The sequence below is a fragment of the Myxine glutinosa genome, chromosome 9 (assembly GCF_964187855.1).
Source record: "Myxine glutinosa chromosome 9, kmMyxGlut1.1, whole genome shotgun sequence".
Lineage (NCBI taxonomy): Eukaryota > Metazoa > Chordata > Myxini > Myxiniformes > Myxinidae > Myxine > Myxine glutinosa.
The window spans coordinates 149,869,160-149,893,192 of NC_136269.1; the positions used below are offsets into that span (position 1 = coordinate 149,869,160).

Consider the following 24,033-nt stretch of genomic DNA (forward strand, 5'->3'; position numbering starts at 1 on the left):
GGGATTTAGATCTGGGCTTTGACTTGGCCATTCCAGAACCCTCCATTTCTTTCTTTTCAGCCAATCCTTGGTGGATTTACTTGTATGTTTCGGGTCATTGTAATGTTGCAAGGTCCACCTTCAGTTGAGCTTCAACTTTCTGATGGATGGCCTCACATTATCCTCAAGCACCATCTGATACAATGAAGAATTCATAGTGGATTCTATGATGGTGAGCTGACCAGGCCCTGATGCAGCAAAGCTGCCCCAAACCATAATATTTCCACCACCATGCTTTAGAGTTGGTATCAGGTTCTTGTGGTCAAATGCTGTCTTTGGTTTTCGCCAAACATGTCTTCTGGTACTGTGGCCAAATAGCTCTACCTTTGACTCATCTGTCCAGAGCATATTGTTCCAGAAGTGCTGGTCTTTGCCTACGTGTTCATTGGCAAACTTTAGTCTTGCCCTGATGCTCTTTCTGGACAGCAGAAGTTTCCTCCTGGAACACCTCCCATGTAGATCAAATTTGTGCAGCCTCTTTCCAATGGTGGACTCGTGCACGTTGACATCAACAGTGGCAAGAGCTACCTGTAGGTCCCGTGATGACATTCTGGGGTTCTTAGAGACTTCTTTCAGCATCTTGCTGTCTGCTCTCGGGCTGGACTTGCTGGGGCGGCCTGGCCTGAACAAGTTGGCAGTTGTTTGGAATCTTCTCCACTTGTAGATGATCTTCCGGACAGTCGAATGATTGATTTCAAATTGTTTGGAGATCTTTTTAAATCCCTTCCCAGACTCGTAGGCATCTATAACCTTCTTTCTGAAGGCCTCAGAGAGCTCTTTTGATCTAGGCATTGTGACACCACACACTTCAACAACAAAGAGCAAACCAAACTAAATGTCTGAGGTTTAAATAAGACAGGTTCCTCCAAGATCCTCTTTGATGATGTTCTAATCATTTGCACCTGAGCTGGTGCACCTGATTCTAATTTTAGGTATTTCAAGTAGTGATAAATGTAGGGGTGTACTTACTTTTTGCACATGCAAAATTTGCATTTATGTTTATTTAAATTATACAATGGACTACAAAATGTAAATGTTTCATGATATTTGTTATATTATATCACCTTTATCTATCAATATTGTTGAAATGAAGATCAAATAGCTGTATGTTGAAATATGTTGAAAAGTCAAAACTTTACATGGGGTGTACTTACTTTTTCACGTGACTGTATATGGCAGGTCTTTATGCTTGTTGTGGAGATCTTCTGGATATTTCAAATAAACCACAAAATAATACCCAATGGTCCGATTGACACAAAATTTTACTATAGGAGCACCTCTGCCTGTAGAATGTTTATATTCATAATTATGACGTCATAGGTCAAGTGGTAGGGACGCCATCTTGGAAAAGCGTTGAACCTATATATCTCCCAAACTGCTCAATGGAAAAAGTTCAAATAAAGCTCATTGGGAATAAGTAAGATATGTTGATGATGATGTCATCGGTGCCTTCATTATGACGTCATAATTCGACAACCAACGCTTGATCTGATCAGTATGAAAAAAAATCCTCTGTAACTGTTAGTCTGATGGACCCAAAATTTTGACCATGAGAGCGACTGCTCCTGTATAATTTTTAAATTAGGGTTATGACGTAATGGGTCACATGGTACAGGCGCCATCTGGGAAAAATCGAAAAACTTTGCACCTCTATATCAACGAAAACCACTCCTTGGAAAAAATTGGCTCATTGTCATGTACTCCCCATTGGGAATAAGCTATCTTAATGATGATGTCATTGGTGCCTTCTTTATGACTTCATAATTTGACAAGTATAATGCTTCATCAGATCAGTATGAATGTTTTTCTCTGCAATTCTTTATCCGATTGACATGAAATTTTAACCATTGGAGCGCCTCCTGTAGAATATTTTAATGATTATTATGACGTCATAGGTCACGTGGTTCTGGCACCATCGCAGAAAAAAACAAAAAACGTTGCACCTCTATATCTCCAAAACAGGTCCATGGAAAAAATTGAAACGTGGCTCATTGTAAAGAACTCCATATGGGGAATAGGTGCTGTTAACGATGACGTCATTGGTGCCTTAATTATGACATCCTAATTTGACAGGGACAACTCTTAGTCTGATCAGTTTGAAATTTATTGAACGTGATCTACACAACAATGATATTTGGGAATAGAAATTTATGATGAATTTACGATGCAAAAACAGAGGAGTTGTCTTGCGCCAAGTTGACTGCGCAGGGTAAGTATTCTATGAATACCATGTAGTTTGTTTTTTTTGTATACTGAATCGAGGCTCGTGAAAGAGCTAACATTTATTTCACAAACAAATCAACCAGACAAACAAAATATATAAAAAGAGGGAGCGGAAGACAAGATGGGGAGAGAAGGGGAAGCACACAAACACAACATTTGAGAGCAGGGAGATGTTCTGGAGGGATAGGGCTTGGGGGGAGGAGGCGAGGGAAGGGAGGTGTGGGGGGGGGGGGGGGTGGGAGAAGTATAAAACACAAGGACACCAAGGACATCCAGGACAGAAGTTGGTATTTCAAAAAAGTGGATTTGGGGTTAACTTTTAGGTGTATTTTAGGTGTATTTAACATTTCGGTGTATTTGCATTGAACACAATGTTTTGGTGTCCTTACGTATTAAAGTAGAAAAATGCTAAATGTATCTGATTTTTGTACAGCAGTGTACATTCCATCGGTGTTTTTCACAGCAGTTGAAGTGCCACTGTGTATATAGCAGGGGAAAGCTACTTGAATATGTTCATCCAAGGCATCTTCTTAGATTTGGGCAGAATTTTTGACTCTCCTGAAGCTTAGAGCAGCTGTGGCCTTTCTGCCTGATCTGTTCTACAGGTTGGAGAGGTTCATGCAAGAGCCCGAGGAGCCGAGTTCCCTCAGTCTTCTCCATGTCATCGTTGAAAGCTGTTGTGAGCCATTGCCGTTGTGGTCTTCCTTTTGCAACCAAGCACATGTTTATTTTGTTAGTGCTGCGGCTGAGATACTTCAAGACCCTCTAGCCCGGCAACTACCTGAACTCTCCAATGTCCTATCCATGGTCAAGAACATACTTCCCAAAATGCCACCAGGCGTTAATCAAAGATGTGCCGGACCACTTGCAGGACTCACATCCAGTACACTGAGTTACCTGAAGGTGTGTATACCTCGAGTAGATGAGAGAAAGTGTGATTGTAATTAAAGATAGTATTTGACAAGAATGATAAAGGTGTGTACATGGAGTGTATGAGATAAAGAAAAAAAGAACCGCCTTTAGATGCCATTTTCCCCCCACAGAGCAGGGGTTGGCCTTTTTCGGGCACCGTGGTCCCCTTTTTGAAGCAATGTTTTATGGCCGGATGCCCTTCCTGCCGCCAATCCTGTTAGTCGCCTCTTGCGACACACAGGGAATTACCAGTGAACTGGTACTCAATTTGCCGACCTCGGAAGGATGACAGGCTGAGTCAACCCCCCTGGTGTTAATTCAGCGATCGACCGGGATTGAAACCCAGGATCCTTGGATCCCAAGCCAGCACCCTAACCGCTAAGCCAACACCAGGCTTAGGAGTATATGACATATTTAAATCAAACGGTCTTTACCCTTTGTCATCAAGGAAAACTCATCACAGATGTTTGTTGGTGTTTTTTTTCTGCGGTCTTTAACGTGTATCACACCTTGTTCCCTATCGGTGGGTAAGTTTCTTGATGCCGTTACACTTTCGTGTTTTTGATTGAAAACCTGGCAGGCAGGTGACTGATTCCCTCCTGTGAGGATGAAATAATGAAATACTGTGAAGCTGCAGTAAAACATGTGCAATTACACTCGCTACTACGGTTATGGATTTTCACTTGCCAGGTTTTTCAATTATTATTGAAAGCCTGTTCGTCTTTAACATTTGCTTGTGATCCCTAGGATAAGAATCTCGTGTTGGCTGCTTTGGCATGCCTCTCAACTCATCCACCGAGCTTCCCGACTCCCGGTGGTCGTTGTGACAAGAAGCGTTCTCGTGAGAATCCACTTGACACGAAACAGCTGGATCAGGAGTTCCAAAGGTTGCTGCACGAGCTTCCCACTTTTTGCAGGCTTCTTAAAATCATGGCCACCATCCTTCATGATGTGGTAAAACAACAATACCGACGTTAAGATTTCAAATGAAATGCCGCCATTTGAAAAAGTTTTTGTCTTTAATAGGGTTTCTTCACACTGGGTTTTCCTGTGTTCTCAATTTGCCACATGCTTCATGATCCTGAGAATTCCCAGACTGAATCGTCTATATCCTATATGTATTTGTCCATTGTGTACTAACGTCTTTGTAATTCGTGTAAAAGTACGCTTCTATCTACTGGCACCTTTGTCCTTCATGTGATTTGCTTACAAGCTCCACCAAGAGCTTCTGGTCAATTTTAAAAACACGATGTGGAATACAGGTTAGAACATGTGTGTTTCTAATGTGTCTCATTGAAAGTGAACGGAAGACGTGGGTAAAATCAGTCGGGGTTAGGATATCAAAATGAGCAAATCATGCAAATACTTGACGCACGATGACACGAGGGATGCGTGTTGCCGTTCCCCATATCTGTTCATTGTGCCTGATGTATTGTCATTCTCACTTTTCCAAACTAGTGTGAACCATCCATACTCATGTGCTCTTACTTCTGCTATATTTGAAAAGTGCTCGGACTGCTGAATATTGTTTTTAGAGAAAAAAAAAAACTTTGGCAAAAATATTATTCATGCAATAGAAAAATATTATTCAGGTTATAGAAAAATATTGTTACGTTTGTAGGGGGTAGGCAATGATTACCTTAGTCCAGGTGGAATTGCATACGTAATTTGCTCCGAATGTCGTGAAGAAGAAGAAACCCCATGTAAATGAATGAATGAATGATCGTTTTTAAGGCCATTTTTCCCCGCTAGAGCGGGGGTTAGCCTTGCGGGCCCCATGACAATCATGGTTCTCTGTTTGAGGCAATGTAATCGGGGTACACACCGTGATCATTCATCCCAGCAAGCTGGTACTCAATTTGCCGACCTCGGAAGGATGACAGGCTTAGTCATCCCCCCTGGCGTTAATTCAGCGATCGACCGGGATTCGAACCCAGGATCCTAGGATCCCAAGCCGGCACCCTAGCCGCTAAGCCAACACACATGTAAATAAGTAGGAAATTCGTTTAGACCGGATGTCGTGTAAGCGCGTATCTTCGTTCCCATCAGGAGGGGTGGGGTTATGTTAATTTGTTAGGCATTAATCGTAAATCCCCTGTATGTAATGTCTTCTGTTATTTTTCCTCTGTTCCTTATGACACATGCAGCACACACACCTAGCCATGAAATCACGCATTAATCACACTGAATAAAAACGATCTAGAAACCAGGCATCGAAGGATACCGCTGGCGCCACAGCCGCTACATCACCACCTCAATCAGGCAGGCCGTGGGGCCACGCCCCGAAGAGCAGTGATTGGTCCGGGATTGATTAGCGCAAAGAATGCTAAGATGGCACTCGCTGATAGGAGCGGACACGGAGATGTCGTGGGATGACGTCAGACCCTTGAGTATAAAAGGACGCTCTGCCCGACATTTTTTTCTCTTCTTGCTTCTTGTTTTCCTCGCATGTTCTGGGTTTGGTGGCGAGTGGTCGTCTCCCCAACATTTTCTCGTGCCTGGCTCTGATTTTCGGGATTCGACAGCGAACAGTCGAAGTTCACGAGTTCTTTCTCTTGGCCTCTCTCTTCTTCGCCTTCTCGTGGCTGGCTCTGACCCTCTGGCTTTGGCTGTGAATCTAAGTCAAACCTGCTTCGGAGTTCACTCCGAGTGGTCGGAGTTCATAGCACTCTTGTGCTGGGAGATGTGAGTGCTGGTGTGGAACAGACGGTGAGTGGACGAGTGCGGCCTGCTCACTTTGGGCTTGGTGGCTGGAAGAGCAAGCTGCACGCCAAGGTCGTTCCCATTCCCAGACTTTGCGCCAACGAGCGTATTTTCACACACAAGGACGCGGGGCCCGGCACGAATCCTGACGAGGTTCAAGAGCCGAGTGGAGCGAAGTGCCACACAAACACGTATTTACTTTCACAGTTATATTTACATTTGTCTGTATTTGGGTCTGTATGGGGGCGCTCCAATTATGAATTTAGTCTTATCGTGTGTCGTGAAAATCAAGCTCAGACACGACTTGACCTCTGGGTAGGTTTAATATCATTTAGATCTGAAGTACATCCTGTAAAAATACATTCATGCAACAGGCATTAAAATCAGAGTATTTCATGAGCAATGGTCGATTCAATATGGCAATGGTCCAATAGAGAGGACAGTCAGCGCAGCATTTAGGGGCGTACATACCATTCAAACTACAGGACTATGTCACAGTGAGTTCCGCTGGAGTGTCCGTGCGCCCCGGTTGTCCCGGGTCTTATAGACGCCCCTTTTGAAGCGAGCACACCCTGGGTTCACCTTGGTATAATTTCACTACATTCTCCCCGCCGTTAGAACTCTGCCGCTTGGCAGGTTGCAAGCAAGCATCAACAATAATCGAATGGGTCACGTCAATCCACGTCAGTCGGTCCACCCGTAGCGGTCGGGGCGGCGAACTTCCCTGCCGGTTCATGTTCGGAATCTACCGGGCACGGCGTCCCCAAGCCCGGAGTCCCCCGCGTCGGAATAGCCGCCGGAGGTGGGAGTCGGAGGGGCGCCCCAGCGCCTTCGGGCACGGGAGTGGGGAACGACGGAAGTAACGGTGGTAGTTCCATAGGGGAAGCTTCGGTAGAGTCCATAGACTCGTAGACGGGTTCGTCGATATCCCTGTCGTCGTCCCCACATGGGGCGAGATGGCGTACGGAGACAGTAGACTCGCGGCCATCCACCGTTAACACGCGAGCATGCTCGGGATTAGCCTGGAGGACCTGCACCTTGTCAACAAGGGGGTCGAACTTGCTAGCGCGAACCGCTCATTTGAGATAGGCGGGCCCCGGTTCAGCGAGCCAGCTGGGTAAAGATTGGATACTGCCGGAGCCTCTAGGGTGGTGGAACAGTCGTTCGTGAGGAGTCTGGTTGGTGGCGGTACATAGGAGAGCCCGGATCGAGTTTAGAGCGGCAGGTAGCGACCACGCCCATTTATCGAGGCCTCGGCCGAGGGTCCGGAGGCTCAGCATGACGGCCCTCCATATAATCCCATTAAAGCGTTTGATCTGCCCATTCGCTTGGGGCCGGTACGGGGTGGTGTAGCTCGAAGCGACATTATGCTGGAGCAAGTAGCCCCTCACCTCCTGGGACAGGAACACCGCACCCCGATCGGTATGCACGTAGGCCGGATACCCGAACATAGAAAACAAATTCTGCAGGCACCGAATAACCGTGGCAGCCGACATATCCCCGCACGTGTAAGCAAAGGGGAATCGTGAATACTCATCGACGATAGTGAGCAGATAGCGAGAGTTGCTCGACATTGGCAGCGGCCCTTTGAAGTCCATCGCCAAGCGCTCCCACGGTCTAGTAGCCCTAACGAGTGTCCCCATAGGAGGGTTATAAAAACGCGGTTTGAGGTCCGCACAGATCGCGCAATCACGGCAGATGCGACGGATGTCCTCAATCGAGTACGGCAGATTGCCCTCGCGCACAAAATGCGCGAAGCGCGTTACCCCGGGATGACACATAGTGCCGTGCAAAGTGCGCAGCCCCTCCAAAGTTACAACCCCCGCGCAAGTGGCCGGCCTCGATAAGGCGTCAGCGACCAGGTTATCCTTCCCCGGGCGGTATTTGATGGTGTAGCAGAAGTCGGCGAGTTCGATACGCCAACGGGTGATTTTCTCATTCTTAATGCGCTGAGCATGTAAGGTGTCGTACATAAACGCAACGCTCTGTTGGTCCGTGACGATTTGGAAACACCGCCCAAGCAGATACGGCCGCCATCGCCTAATTGATTCGACGATCGCGTACGCTTCCTTTTCGACAGACGAATGCCTCCGCTCGGCGGAGGTGAGAGTCCGCGAGAAGAAAGCCACAGGGCGGCCCCCTTGGGAGAGAGTCGCCGCTATCGCATGATCTGAGGCATCACTCTCCAAAACGAAAGAGGCACTCTCGTTAATCGTCGCGATAGCGGCGCCAGCGATGTCGACTTTAAGGCCCTCGAAGGCCGCCAGGGCGGCCGGGCCCATGGGGAAAGTGTCGCAGGCCATGAGGGGGCGGAGCTTCGCGGAGAAATTTTGCACCCACTTTGAATAGTGGGCGAACAGCCCTAGAGCGCGTTTCAGCGAAGCCCGATCGCTAGGCGGAGCCATATCGAGCAAAGGGCGCAGACGCTCCTTATCCGGAGAGACGGAGCCATGGGTCACGGTGTACCCCAAAAGGTCTACCGTGCGTAGAGAGTATCGACACTTAGCCGCATTCATGGTTAGGCGATATTTCCGCGCGACCTCGAGGAAGCGTTTCAGATTAGCGTCGTGATGCTCCTGGTCATACCCACAAACCGTAAGATTGTCCAGATAGACAAAGACATCGGTCAAATTCTCCTTCGCAACGAGGTCATCCATAGCCCTCTGAAAACAAGCGACTCCGTTAGTTACCCCAAAGGGAAGTCGCGTGAACTGGTACAACCGCTGACCTGATTCAAAGGCTGTAAAGACGCGATCAGCCCTAGAGATGGGGCCTTGATGATACGCACTACGCAGATCGAGAGTGCTATAAACGGAATACAGGGCCACCTGGCGTACCAGGGCGTCCATCCCCGGTAAGGGGTAGGCATCCAGCTGTGTAAAACGATTAATCGTCTGCGAATAGTCGATTACCATGCGCCGGCGGTGGGCCTCACTCCGCACCACTAAGACTTGGGCCCGCCACGGTGACCTACTGTGTTCTATAATACCGTCCTTTAAGAGCAGGGCTGTTTCTTCCGTAATGAATTGCGCGTCCGCGCGAGAGTAGCGCCGCAATTTGACGGCTACAGGGGTACAATCGGTGGTCAGGTTGGGGAACAGTGAGAGAGGCTCCATGTCCATTTGAGCGAGGGCGCACACAGCGAGCGTGTCCGGCCCACCGAAGTCTATTTCCAAACGTCCATGCCGCTTAAGGAAATCAAGTCCTAACAGAACGTCAGCGCATAAAGCAGGTAATACCATGAGATACACGTCCGGGAACGTGCGTCCCTTTATCACAAGTTTCAATCGACACGCCCCTTTTGTGCTCAACCGAAGTCCCTGAGAGGCCATGAAGATCCGGCGGGTTGTCCCAAGAACCGGCCACCCATGTTGATGCACGAGTCACTGATCGATAAAACTATCCGTGGACCCCGTGTCAATCAAAGCTTGCGCAAAAACGCCCGCGACCGTGAGCGGAATGATGGCCTGCGCAAGGCCGGCAGACCCGGCAGGTATTGTACCGGCCGGGCGAGAAGATCGCGCCTCGCGGGTGGATCCCACGCCGGCTGCAATCCTTCGGGCAGCGTCGGCAGGTTGGGCCTCAGCAGGAGCATTGAAGTCAGTTGGCTCATCAGCAGATTCATTTGCTAGAGTGGGTGTGTGTAGGTCGTAAGAGCCGCCGCCAGATGGCGCTCGAGTCACGTGAGAAAGATCTCTGCCGTCTGCAGATTCATATGCCAAAGTGGGTGCATGTAATTCGTGCTGCGTTTGCTGCACATCGAGAGGAGTTTCCACAGCAGGAGCATGTCGCTTGTTTGAAGTAGGCGTTCGAACGCCAGTCAAGGTCGGTTGCGCTGCGGCCGGTCGCGTTCGCGCCATTTGTTTCGGCGGCCCGGTGTATCTCACCAAGGTCGGGCGTGCAGTCAGAGGCCCGCGAGAAGGAGAGCAGCTCATCAAAGCCGAGTGATGCGCCCCCTCCGGCGCTCGATCCGTTGGCTCCGCGATGAGCCCATTCAAGGTCACGCGGGGACGCGTGCCCCGAGCGGCCTTCCTGCAGACCTTTGCAAAATGGCCCTTGGTGGAGCACAGGTGGCATGTAGCCTCCCGAGCCGGGCATTCAGAGCGAGGGTGCTGCCGATTCCCGCAAAAATAACATTTTGCATACCGGTCAGGCCGTGGCCGGGCAGCGGCGGCAGCAGTGAGGCCGGAAGCGGAGTTCGCTTCAGGAGCACCCGGAGTCTCGGCCGTGGTGGTCGGGTCCTCCTCCGTATCCTCGGCGGTAGCCCTCTCCGGTCGCGCGAGTTGAGAGGCCCCCGCCACGACTCGTGGGTGATCGTATGTGTTGGATTGTTCTCGGGCATCTGTATATACGCGCGCCAGCCGTAGTGCTTCCGTAAATGTCAGATCCGCGACCTCCAGGGGTCGGAGCCGCAAGACCCCAGAACTAATTCCGGAGATGAATGAATCTCGGAGCAAGTCGTCCTGCACTTGCTCGTGGGTCCCTACGTCCTGCACGCAGTCCGCCAACAGGTAGCGCAACTTCTGCGCGTAGCGATTGATCGATTCAGATGGTTGTTGTCGCCGCTGGGAGAGTTGATGCCGGCCGTGCACAGCGCTCCGTGTTTTTACGTATAAGCGCTTCAGCTCGGCTAGTGCCGTAGCGTACGTCTCAAATCGAGCTATGTTCCGGAACACGGTGTGATAGACCTTCGACTGTAACACGGACAGCTTCATCGCAGCGGTGAGCTCTGTTTCGTGAGCAGCAAAATAATTCTCCAGCGTTTTGAGCCAGTGAGTGAACTCCGATGCTGATCCCTCTGCTTGAGAGTCGGCTCCGAGAATTGGTACCACGATCATCTTGTGGTCAGCCATTCCGGCGATCTAAATGATATTAAATGTCGTGAAAATCAAGCTCAGACACGACTTGACCTCTGGGTAGGTTTAATATCATTTAGATCTGAAGTACATCCTGTAAAAATACATTCATGCAACAGGCATTAAAATCGGAGTATTTCATGAGCAATGGTCGATTCAATATGGCAATGGTCCAATAGAGAGGACAGTCAGCGCAGCATTTAGGGGCGTACATACCATTCAAACTACAGGACTATGTCACAGTGAGTTCCGCTGGAGTGTCCGTGCGCCCCGGTTGTCCCGGGTCTTATAGACGCCCCTTTTGAAGCGAGCACACCCTGGGTTCACCTTGGTATAATTTCACTACATCGTGCATTCTTTGTTACCGGCATTTTCTGGCAATTGTTACCTGGCAACTTTGCTCCAATATCGCTCCAAAGTAAAGCGCTCCAATATCTGGCAACTTTGTTACCGGCAATTAAGCCGGTATTTTTGTACATTTTAGCCTTGTGTCGGCTTGGAATTCATTTATCCAGGTGCGAAGAAGTCGGGTGGAAGCCATCCAGATAAGTTTGTCATCTTCCTTTCCCTCGCGTGTGAAGAATACTGTCATTTTTGAATTGTTCGCCTTGGAGTAAAGCTCGTTTGGATTGGATTGTGCAGAAAAAATATTATTCAGGTAATAGAAAAATATTATTCAGAGAATAGAAAAATATTATTCAGGTGATAGAAAAATATTATTCAGGTAATAGAAAAATATTATTCGGGTAATAGAAAAATATTATTCAGGTAATAGAAAAATATTATTCAGGTAATAGAAAAATATTATTCAGAGAATAGAAAAATATTATTCAGGTAATAGAAAAATATTATTCAGAGAATAGAAAAATATTATTCAGGTAATAGAAAAATATTATTCAGAGAATAGAAAAATATTATTCAGAGAATAGAAAAATATTATTCAGGTAATAGAAAAATAATATTCAGGTAATAGAAAAACATTATTCAGGTAATAGAAAAATATTACTCAGGTAATAGTTGTTGATAGAAAAGACAAAATTATGTCGAACACACACACACACGCACACACACACACGCACACACACACTCACATGAAGGTGGATACGTTCAGACCTGGGAGGGCAACGTAAAATGGTTAGAGGTCATGTCAATGTAAAATGGTTAGAGGTCATGTCAATGTAAAATGGTTAGAGGTCATGTCAATGTAAAATGGTTAGAGGTCATGTCAACGTAAAATGGTTAGAGGTCATGTCAATGTAAAATGGTTAGAGGTCATGTCAATGTAAAATGTGACAAGTCAGGAGACGACGATGGTTCACGAGCGAGCGATATTCAATGACAAAGGACGGACATAACCGAAACAGGCCCAGACAGGCCAGGCCCGGAAATGTCAAAACGAAGGTTACTGACCTTGAAATGAGATAGAAAATAATGTATAATCAGTTATGAGGTTAGTTAGCCACACAATACCGAAAATTCGGTGAAAAATGAAATGAAAAAAATATTATAATAATAATGAAAAATCGAGCTCCGAGGGGCTAGACACATGACATTGGCCTAACCAAATACCGAAACCCCTGTCAGATTCCACCAAACCCCTCGGAGAAGATGTAGCTTGAACTCGATTACCCCTATCAAAAGACATCTTTTTTGGGTGTGGCTCCGCCCACAATGCGGGCAATACGCCCACTCTTGTGTTACGTGCTACTCCCCGACCCCCTGGTGTACCTCTGAGTCCCGAGAGGAGCCACGGCAGAAAAATGTGTTATTCTGTGTCAAAAATCAATAGTGAAACCACACCAATTGTTATCAACAAACAAATATTGTATTAAAATATCACACAATAATACAGTACAACAATAATAGCAATCAAAAGTACAATCAATGTATATCTTATGATGGTACCATCAGCTAGTATAAGGTAACTCACTGTGCTCCAAGTGAGTGAAAAAAGAACATTCCCCAATGTCTCTATATTCCCGTCTTCGAGCTCAAAGTTCATCCCCTCCAGCGATCGTCAGAGCAATGTCGAATCAAAACCAGAATCCCGTTCAGATGACGGGCCCAGTCACGCCGCCAAAACTGCACAAAGGCGTACACGGCCAAAGCAGCGCAAAGTCACGCGGCCCAAAGCTGCACAAAGGTGCACACAAGGCGACTGGGGAACCTCACCCTCGGGTATGGACTCTCACGGCTCAGTCGGCGAACCGCAAATTAATCTTCAAAAGCCACTGTGCGCACACATACATCAGATACGTCTGAAAGCGGTGGAAACGGCTGACGAAGCAAACAAAGTTTGCTCGACGCGCGAAGCGCGCGAGCCAAAATGGCTGACGGCTCGTTCTCGAGACGCAATGACCCGACGATGATTCCTCGGAATCCAACGCCAAACCTGACATGCAGGTTGATCAGTCACAGCGATAACAACTTTATTGCAGGAATCCCTTTTCCCAGGAAACCCAAAGTTCACTCGTGACTCTTGCTCGACAACGTTCGATCCAGACCGCAAAGCAACCAGCTTCTTGTCCGACTTTACTTCGCTCCGCCCTCTTTCTCTCCTCCTCTTCTTCATCTTCCGGTACCCGATCCGGTTTCCTGTTTCTTTTAACATTAACTTTTTTTACCTTTTGAAAACAGTTCATGAACAATAAACCTTTTGAAAACAATAATAGTACATGGAATCAGAAATATTTACAGTGGATGCAAACCACCACAACGGAAGTGACGAATCCGTAACACTTGGCAGGACACAACTAGATCATGATATCAACCTCCCACCCAAGTTTCATCAAGATCGCATGATATCATCGGGTAGTTATGCTGCGGACAGACAGACACACACACACACACACACACACACACACACAGACAGATGCAACACACATAACGAATATAGTGGTCACTTGATAACTCGTGAACCAATATTTGAGAAAAATAAGTATGTATAATGATGCAATAATGTGGGTGGAGACATATCGTTCGACATCACGACGGTGAAGAGTGCCGTTGTAGTTATTTGCCCCGTTGGATTTGCTCCAACACGGGGGCTTATGGATTGGGTCGTGTGTGTGTGTGTGTGTGTGTGTGTGTGTGTGTGTGTGTGTGTGTGTGTGTGTGTGTGTGTGTGTGTGTGTGTGTGTGTGTGTGTGTGTGTGTGTGTGTGTGTGTGTGTGTGTGTGTGTGTGTGTGTGTGTGTGTGTGTGTGTCCACAACCATACCTCGGAGATGTATGGACCGATTTTGTACGTACTTGACGCAAAGACGATATATGATGGTATACATAAGCACATCATTTTGTTTCATGATATGATCAAAGATGGCTGACTGGTGGCCCTTTTTGTTGTAAACCCCCCCCCCCCCCCCCCCCAAAAAAAACCCCAATGTTTTTTTTGTTTTTTTTGTATACTGAATCGAGGCTCGTGAAAGAGCTGACATTTACTTCACAAACAAATCAACCAGACAAACAAAATATATAAAAAGATATTAAAATGTTGAACACGTCTTCAAGCATTTGTCGTATACGCATTTACTAATCTTCTTCAAACCTGGCACGCAGATAATGTATGATAGGTTACAAATGCACGTCAATTTTTTTTGAGATCAGATCTAAGATGGCCGACTGGTGGCCATTTTGTTACTTGAACATACCCCCAACCATTTCTCAGACATGTATGGACCGATTTTGTTCATACTTGGCACAAAGACAATACATGAGAGAAGATAATGATTTTGTTTTTTGAAGATGATGAACAATATGCAGAAGATTTTGTTTTGTAATCCGATCAAAGATGGCCGACTGAAGGCCTTTAACTCCTTACAGCAAAACCAAGATAGGCCATAGCAAAAAACGTCAGCTTGGTTGATGATGAATGTGTAATTTTGTTAAAGAAAATTACGACTGACAAATAGTACTAGCTGATCGATCACATGTCTACGTGTTGCTCGATCGATCACATGTCTACGTGTTGGCCTCGTTATAAAAATGCAACCTACTTCATTGCTGCAACATGTACTTCAAGTATGTATAATGCAACTTGTCTTATGTCTGCATATGCGTGTGTTATTTGGGTAACATTCCCTCCATGAGCCTTAGAACCTGGAAAATAATAATAATAAAAAGACAGTTGTTTGCTTCATTTATGCTCCAAAATGTATTCTTATTATACAAAACAAATGTTCCTTCATTCCTGTTTATGTACATTGCTTAACTTAATTTGAGAATATCGACACGAATTTTCAACTTTTAATGTCCAACATTATGTACTGTGATCTGCTTCTCTTGTGCAATCCATCGATCCATCCAATGAGGAGGATTAGGTTTTGACAAGTAAGGATGTTCCATAAAATGAAACTAAAATTTCTCTTTCTCGTGACTTTGTCTTTAATGGAAAGTGATGTTTGGGGAAAGGAGATGTTTTGTTTGTTTTGTTTTTCAATGTTTTATGCGGTATTTGCTTGTAAGTTGCAAATTCTGTTTGTGACAAATTGTCCTGGAGGATCGATCATTTTATCCACTCGATATTGTGAACATTAAACAAACTTGAAGGTATAACTTGATCACATGACCAGTTTTGCTCGGTTAATGATGTGATCCTCAACTTATCTTTGGCTGGACAACTTGATGAATTGATGTGCTGATCCTGTCTGCCAGACAGATGATTGTGAAACGGGCTCCAGCGGTGTGGGTACCGAGCCTTGGCAGCACACACGTGGTGCCGCCCTGCTGCTTTGTGCTTTGCACAGTGAGGAAGGAGTAAAGCAGGCCTGCGCATCACTGCGTGTTGCCGTTGATGCTCAACGATGGAACCGAGCCTGCAAAATAGTCGAGGTCTTTTCTGGGAACCATGCCTCATTGCCCCAACTGCGGGATTGTCTACTGTGCTGTGCGGCTGCTGCTGGTATGTTCCATGGCTTTACATGATCGTGAGCATGAAGTTTGTTTGTTTCCTTTCACCTTTTTGTAATTGGTGTAACTAGCGTGGATCGGCTCTGCGAGCCTCACCGCACATCACTTCAGAGGGATAGGCATCTTTGACCATGTTTAAAGTGAAAGTAACAAAAAAAGTAGCGCTGATGAATACAGGTAAGTCACAAATGTGTTTCTTAAGTTAGCTTTAAATATATAAACAACATGGTGGAGTTTGTTCAAGATTTGAAGAAATTTTGGTCACAAAAATACATACATAACCACATACGTTTGCTCCATTATAATAAAAAAAGATACCATTGATACATGAATATGTCTAAATTACATACGACTGAAACGTGAATTAGTCTATTAATTACGTACTACTGAAACGTGAATTAGTCTATTAATTACATACTACTGAAACGTGAATTAGTCTATTAATTACGTACTACTGAAACGTGAATTAGTCTATTAATTACATACTACTGAAACGTGAATTAGTCTATTAATTACATACTACTGAAACGTGAATTAGTCTATTAATTACATACTACTGAAATGTGAATTTGACTATTAATTACATACTACTGAAACGTGAATTAGTCTATTAATTACGTACTACTGAAACGTGCATTAGTCTATTAATTACGTACCACTGAAACGTGAATTAGTCTATTAATTACATACTACTGAAACGTGAATTAGTCTATTAATTACACCCTGGTGTTGGGCTAGCGGCTAGGGTGCCGGCTTAGGATCCTAGGATCCTGGGTTCGAATCCTGGTCGATCGCTGAATTAACACCAGGGGGGTTGACTCAGCCTGTCATCCTTCCGAGGTCGGCAAATTGAGTACCAGTGCACTGGTAATTCCCTGTTTGTCGTTAAAGGCGGCAAAAAGGGTTGGCGTCAGGAAGGGCATCCGGCCGTAAAACATTGCTTCAAAAAGGGGACCAAAAAACAACAACAACCACGGTTCCCGAAAAAGGCCAACCCCCGCTTTGCGGGGAAAAATGGCCTCTAAAGGTGTTTTTTTAAATTTTATTACATACTACTGAAACGTGAATTAGTCTATGAATTAAATACTACTGAAATGTGAATGTCTATTAATTACACACTACTGAAATGTGAATTAGTCTATTATTTACATACTGCGGAAACGTGAATTGGTCTATTAATTGCATACTACTGAAACGTGAATTAGTCTATTAATTACATACTACTGAAACGTGAATTAGTCTATTAATTACACACTATTGAAACGTGAATTGGTCTATTAATTACATACTACTGAAACGTGAATTAGTCTATTAATTACATACTACTGAAACATGCATTAGTCTATTAATTACATACTACTGAAACGTGAATTGGTCTATTAATTACACACTACCAAAACGTGAATTGGTCTATTAATTACATACTACGTACTGAAACGTGAATTTGTCTATTAATTACATACTACTGAAACGTGAATTAGTCTATTAATTACATACTACTGAAACGTGCATTAATAATAATAATAATAATAATAATGCATTTATTTTATATAGCGCTTTTCAGGAAGCCCAAAGACGCTTTGACAGAGTGCAAAACATAATGCATAGCATGTCTATTAATTACATACTACTGAAACGTGAATGAGTCTATTAATTACATACTACTGAAACTGCATTAGTCTATTAATTACATACTACTGAAACGTGAATTGGTCTATTAATTACACACTACCAAAACGTGAATTGTTCTATTAATTACATACTACGTACTTGGAGAGATCTCGCGAGATCACGGCGAGGTCACGTCTTTTCAAAGCTGTTCCATGCGCTCACGCTTTCGAAGCTAAGTGATATTTCTCAATTGTGTTTTTGTCGAGACTATCTATATTTCGGTGTATGTACCTATTCCTATAGCGTTTCTTTTTGGAAAATTTTCGGTGCTAATTTTTCGTACATGTATCACAATCGTCGGTTAATGCGTATCGAGTATTCTGCGGCCTAGTACTCGTAGGCTTCGGTTCGGCTACCGTACCGTCTCCGACCTTGTGCTTTTGTTTTTCTCTCAGCGATTCGTCGAATGCGCTGAAATATTTTCGTTCTCTGTTTCGTCCCAGTCGTTCACCCCATACCTCCTTGTTTAATATCTCTACTCACAAAAAAAAAAAAACCCAAAAAAAGATTTCCTTCCCAGGTCTTATTCGTTTATTGTTGTTCTTTTTGTTCGTTCGTTCTTCGTTCGCGATCACGTGGTTAGAAATGTATAATCTCTCCCCTGAACAACTATTTTCTCTCATATATTATAACACCCTTTTCTTCTTTTCCTACAAAAGGATGCTTTCGTCTTGCTCACCAAATCTATTCATTCCAAAAAATATATATAATACCATCTCTTACAGTTCCTCCTTTCTACATTCCCTAAACTATCCAGAACTCCACCCCTCCTCCAGTGTCCTCAAACGTATTTTTGACTCGAAGGTCTCAAACTCATTTTGCAAAAAATGTTCGTTTCCCATGAATCGTACACTTTTCAAAATCCAATCTCACCCCTCCCCTCCAAATCCTCCCCATCACCCATCCCTTTCAAATCTCCCCCCACACCCCTCCCCTCCGAGACTCCCCTCTCACCCCTCCTCCTCAAAGCATCCTCCCTGCTTCTTCCCCCTTCCAACTTTCACCTTCATCTCCCCCAACCTTCTGCCTTGCTCTTCCCCCTCCTCAAATAACACCTCACTGTGCCTCACCCAATCTCCATCAAACCTTTTGTCCACCCCATTCTTCCCTTTCTCCAAGCTATTCTGAAATCTCTGTAATCTCTGACACACCTTCAACAGCTCTCCCTACCTCTTCCTCCTCTTCCACATCTTACCCTACCCCTCCCCCCCCTGTTCTGGACCGATGCTCCCCCTTCCTCTTCATTAACGGTATGGACCTCAAACATCCGGGGCCTTCGCTCAAACTTGACTGACCTCTCCATACAGGTTGCTTCTGACAAACCAGATGTGATCTGCTTAACAGAAACTTTCCTCCTTCATGATGTCTCTGATGCCTTGGTATCTCTCCCAGGTTACTCCCTCCTCCGGTATGATAGACCTGAGCCTCGTCCTGGAGGTGGGGTTGCTATCTTTATAAAAAACTTTCTTCCTCACTCGCCCTCCACTGCCCTCTCTCCACCTCACCCCCAGGAATACCTTTGGCTACGGCTTCCCCTTCGCTCCCACCTTTTGTTCATATGTGTGTTGTACCGTCCACCAAACAGCGATGACTCCATCTACATCTCACTGTCTGATAATATGGACCAACTTCTATCTACCCATCCCAACTCTCTCTTCCTCATATGTGGTGATTTCAATTGTCACCATGCCAGTTGGCTGGGTGTGGGTACCTCTCTCACCAGCCATGGCTCTTCAGCAAAGGACTTCTGCAACTCACTGGGACTGACACAATCTGTCAATTTCCCGACCCGGATCTCAGTCAACGGAGCATCTTCTCTTCTGGATTTGGTTATGACAAACTTCCCTGAAAATGTCTGCTGCTCTTCTTCTGCTCCAATCGGCTCATCTGATCATGTGCTTGTCAAAGTGGACATCTCTCTGACCATTCTCAGAGAGCCTCCTCAGCGTCGATGAGTCTGGCATTTCACTCAGGCCAACTGGCACGGTCTTCAAGCAGCCATCAATCATCTGGACTGGTCGCCCATCTCTACCGCCTCTGACATCAACTCATCCTGGGAATTCTTTCAAAGTAAATTGTTCTCTCTCATGCACAGATTTATCCCATCTCGTCTTCAGTTGTCATACCCTTCCTCGCGTCCATGGTACACGGAATCTTGTGGTGAGGCTGTTGCCCTGAAACAACTTGCTTTCGTCTCCTGGAAAGCAAATCCAACGGAAGGAAATCTCATTTCCTTTCACAAAGCCCGAAACAAGTGTGTGTCCACCCTCAGGAGAGCCAGGAAACAATATCTCACCGTTCTCAAGACCGAACTCTCTTATCTGTCTCCCTCTTCCAAATCCTGGTGGCGTCTGGTCAAATCTGTTTCTGGTGTTTGTTCCCCCTCCATCCCCTCCCTCACCTCAAACGGCTTAACGGCTGACTCCGCACGTGAAAAAGCTGAATGCCTCAACTCTGTGTTTGCCTCTAAATCTTGTGTCCCAAACCCATCCCTCTCTGTACCCACCGTACCCAGTCGGACCCAGCTGCTCCTGGACTCTGTGTCCTTTCCTCCTGACAAGGTGGAAAAGTTTCTGTCAACCCTCGACTCTGATTCTGCAACTGGTCCTGACGGCATCAGCCCACGGGTCCTAAAATCATGTTCTTCTGCTCTTTCACTCCCTCTTTCTGTTCTCTTCACCCTCTCTTTTGCTCAAGGTCATCTGCCATCTGCTTGGAAATCAGCCAACATCACCGCTTTGCACAAAAAAGGTGCAAAAACAGATCCCAGCAACTACAGACCAATCAGCCTTCTCCCAATTATCAGCAAAGTCATGGAATCCATCATTGCTTCAGATATGAAATCTTTCCTCTTCTCCAATGGCTTGATCTCTGATCATCAATTTGGTTTCAGACCTGGTCACTCTACTCTGGACATGCTGCTTCTGCTTTCTCAACAATGGATGGAGGTCCTCAACGCCAAACAGGAAATTAGAGCTGTCTCCCTTGACATTTCACGTGCCTTCGATACGGTCTGGCACCCTGCTCTGCTAACCAAACTCTACTCCTTTGGTATCCATGGAAATCTCCACGCATGGCTGGCAGACGTCCTCGCTGGTCGTAGTCAACGTGTGGCCCTGAATGGGTTTCTCTCATCTCCTCTTCCTGTTCAGGCTGGAGTTCCCCAAGGTAGTGTTCTGGGCCCTGTGCTTTTTCTGGTCTTCATCAATGATCTCTCTGACTCTCTTGAAAATCCTCTCTATCTCTTTGCTGATGACTCTACGCTCTGTCACTCCATTCCTCATCCCTCAGTTCGGCAGTCTGCAGCGTCCTCACTCTCTGCAGACCTGGACAAAATCACAGACTGGGCAAACAAATGGAACTTGTCTTTCAATCCTGATAAATCTCACACTCTTACGATGTCTCTCCGAAAAGACCGACTGGAAAACCCTCCCATCCACTTTCTGAATAATCCTCTCCAAGAAGTTCTGTCACTCAAGCTTTTGGGTCTCACTATTTGCCATGATCTTTCTTGGGAAAACCACATTTCAAATCTGGCCTCCAAAGTCAGTCGCCGACTGGGCATCCTCCGTCATGCGAAGTCCTTCCTTGGCACACCTGAGCTCCTCACCACATACAAGGCTTTCATCCGCAGCTCTATGGAATACTGCTCTCCCCTCTGGTCTGGTGCTCCTGCCTCACACCTAGCCTGTCTTCACGCTGTTGAAACCAAAGCGTTCAGAATCATTGGAATCTCCCGTGATGAAGCTAACTCCAAGGGCCTTTCACTCACTCACCGCAGGCAGGTTGGTGGTCTTTCCGTCTTCTACCGACTCCTCTCTGGCCTTGCCCCCCCCAGCCCTCTCTGGGCTCTGTCCCCCAAATATTCCTACAGGTCGCACAAGATCTGCCTGCAACCCTCTTATGGTTAAACTGCCAAAATCAAGACTTTCTGCTCACCTTCACTCCTTCATTCCTCTTTTCTCCCACCTCTGGAACAAACTCCCTCACTCTCTTCAATCCCACTGCACCCTCCAGGTCTTTAAAACAGCTGTTCACCACCATCTCTTATCCTCCCCCATCCAAAACCTTTATTTTCTACCCCCGCTAATTTCGGTCCCCTTGTGTTTTATACCTCTCACCCCCGCCCTCCCCCTCCCACGCCTCCTGCCCCCAAGCCCTCTCCCTCCCACACTTCTCCCTGCTCTCAAATGTTGTGGTTGTGTGCTTCCCCTTCTCTCCCCATCTTGTATTCCACTCCCTCTTTTTGTGTGTTTTTTTTGTCTGGTTGATTTGTTTGTGAAATAAATGTTAGCTCTTTCACGAGCCTCGATTCAGTATACAAAAAAAAAAAATACAAAAAAAAAAAAAACGTGAATTAGTCTATTAATTACATACTACTGAAACGTGCATTAGTCTATTAATTACACACTACTGAAACGTGAATTAGTCTATTAATTACACACTACTGAAACGTGAATTGGTCTATTAATTACATGCTATTCAAACATGAATATCTCTATTAATTACATGCTATTCAAACATGAATATGTCTATTAATTACATGCGATTCAAACATAAATATGTCTATTAATTACATACCACTGAAACGTGAATTAGTCTATTAATTACATACCACTGAAACGTGAATTAGTCTATGAATTACATACTACGTACTGAAAAGTGAATTCGTCTATTAATTACATGCTGCTGAAACATGAATATGTCTATTAATTACATGCTATTCAAACATGAATATCTCTATTAATTACATGCTATTCAAACATGAATATGTCTATTAATTACATGCGATTCAAACATGAATATGTCTATTAATTACATACTACTGAAACGTGAATTAGTCTATTAATTACATACTACTGAAACGTGCATTAGTCTATTAAATACATACAACTAAAACGTGAATTGGTCTATTAATTACATACTACCAAAACATGAATTGGTCTATTAATTACATACTACGTACTGAAACGTGAATTTGTCTATTAATTACATACTACTGAAACGTGAATTAGTCTATTAATTACATACTATTGAAACATGAATTGGTCTATTAATTACATACTACTGAAACGTGAATTAGTCTATTAATTACATACTACTGAAACGTGCATTAGTCTATTAATTACATACTACTGAAACGTGAATTGGTCTATTAATTACACACTACCGAAACGTGAATTGGTCTATTAATTGCATACTACGTACTGAAACGTGAATTTGTCTATTAATTACATACTACTGAAACGTGAATTAGTCTATTAATTACATACTACTGAAACGTGAATTAGTCTTTTAATTACACACTACTGAAACGTGAATTGGTCTATTAATTACATACCACTGAAACGTGATTTGTCTATTAATTACATACCACTGAAACGTGAATTAGTCTATTAATTACATACTACGTACTGAAAAGTGAATTAGTCTATTAATTACACGCTGCTGAAACATGAATATGTCTATTAATTACATGCTATTCAAACATAAATATGTCTATTAATTACATGCTATTCAAACATGAATATCTCTATTAATTACATGCTATTCAAACATGAATATGTCTATTAATTACATGCGATTCAAACATAAATATGTCTATTAATTACATGCTATTCAAACATGAATATCTCTATTAATTACATGCTATTCAAACATGAATATGTCTATTAATTACATGCTATTCAAACATAAATATGTCTATTAATTACATGCTATTCAAACATGAATATCTCTATTAATTACATGCTATTCAAACATGAATATGTCTTTTAATTACAAGCGATTCAAACATGAATTTGTCTATGAATTACATGCTATTGAAAAGTGAATTAATCTATTAATTACATGCTATTCAAACATGAATATGTCTATTAATTACATGCTATTGAAAAGTGAATTAGTCTATTAATTACATGCTATTCAAACATGAATATGTCTATTCATTACATACTATTGAAACCTGAGTCCATCAATTTATTACACTGAGTACGTCTATTAATTACATGCTATCGAAACATGATTACTTGGGTCTTCTGCGTCTTTTCGGTCTTCGTGGTATTTATTTTGATCTTCATGGTATTTTGGGTCTTCTGGGTCTTTAAGGGTCTTTGGGGTCTTTTCAGGCTTTGCTGTATTTTGGGTCTTTGGGGTCTTTTGAGTCTTCAGGGTATTTTTGGTCTTTGTGGTATTTGGGGTATTTTAAGGTATTTTAGGGTATTTGGAGTATTTTTGCCCTTCAGGGTCTTTGGGGTATTTTGGTTCTTCAGGGTATTTATGGGTCTTCAGGATCTTTGGGGTATTTTGGGTGTCCAGGGTTTTTTGGGTCCTCTTTGTCTTTAAGGGTGTTTTGGGTATTCAGTGTCTTTATGTGTCTTTTCGGTCTTCGGGGTATTTTGCGTCTTTGGAGTCTTTCAGGTTATTTTGGGTCCGAAGGTTCTTGGGATGCTTAAAGGGTCGTGAAAGGTTTGAGGGGACTCAGCAGTCTAAAGGGCCAAACGGTGTATTCCAACAGAACGTAATTAAGAGTTCACGGACTGTGTTTTTGGGTGTTAGTTTTATTTGAAGACGAAGACGTCACAAATATACAAACAAACATACGTAAATACATAACCATATACGTTTGCTCTATTATAATAAGATACAAGTGTTAGCTTTTCTTTTTCATTATTGTGGTAACCTAAAACATAGGAAGACGTATGACTGGCCATCCACGTGTTA

The 24,033-nt window shown here is 44.4% G+C and overlaps 1 protein-coding gene across 1 annotated transcript in view; it reads left to right on the forward strand.

The window, feature by feature from the left end:
* Positions 1 to 24,033, forward strand: part of ZFYVE26 (zinc finger FYVE-type containing 26) — a 332,760-nt gene that overhangs the window by 119,332 nt on the left and 189,395 nt on the right. The window contains exons 21-23 of the mRNA XM_068127936.2: positions 2,868 to 3,165; positions 3,922 to 4,128; positions 15,385 to 15,631. Of these exons, the coding sequence (XP_067984037.2) occupies positions 2,868 to 3,165; positions 3,922 to 4,128; positions 15,385 to 15,631 (752 nt within the window). The remainder of the gene's footprint in view (positions 1 to 2,867; positions 3,166 to 3,921; positions 4,129 to 15,384; positions 15,632 to 24,033) is intronic.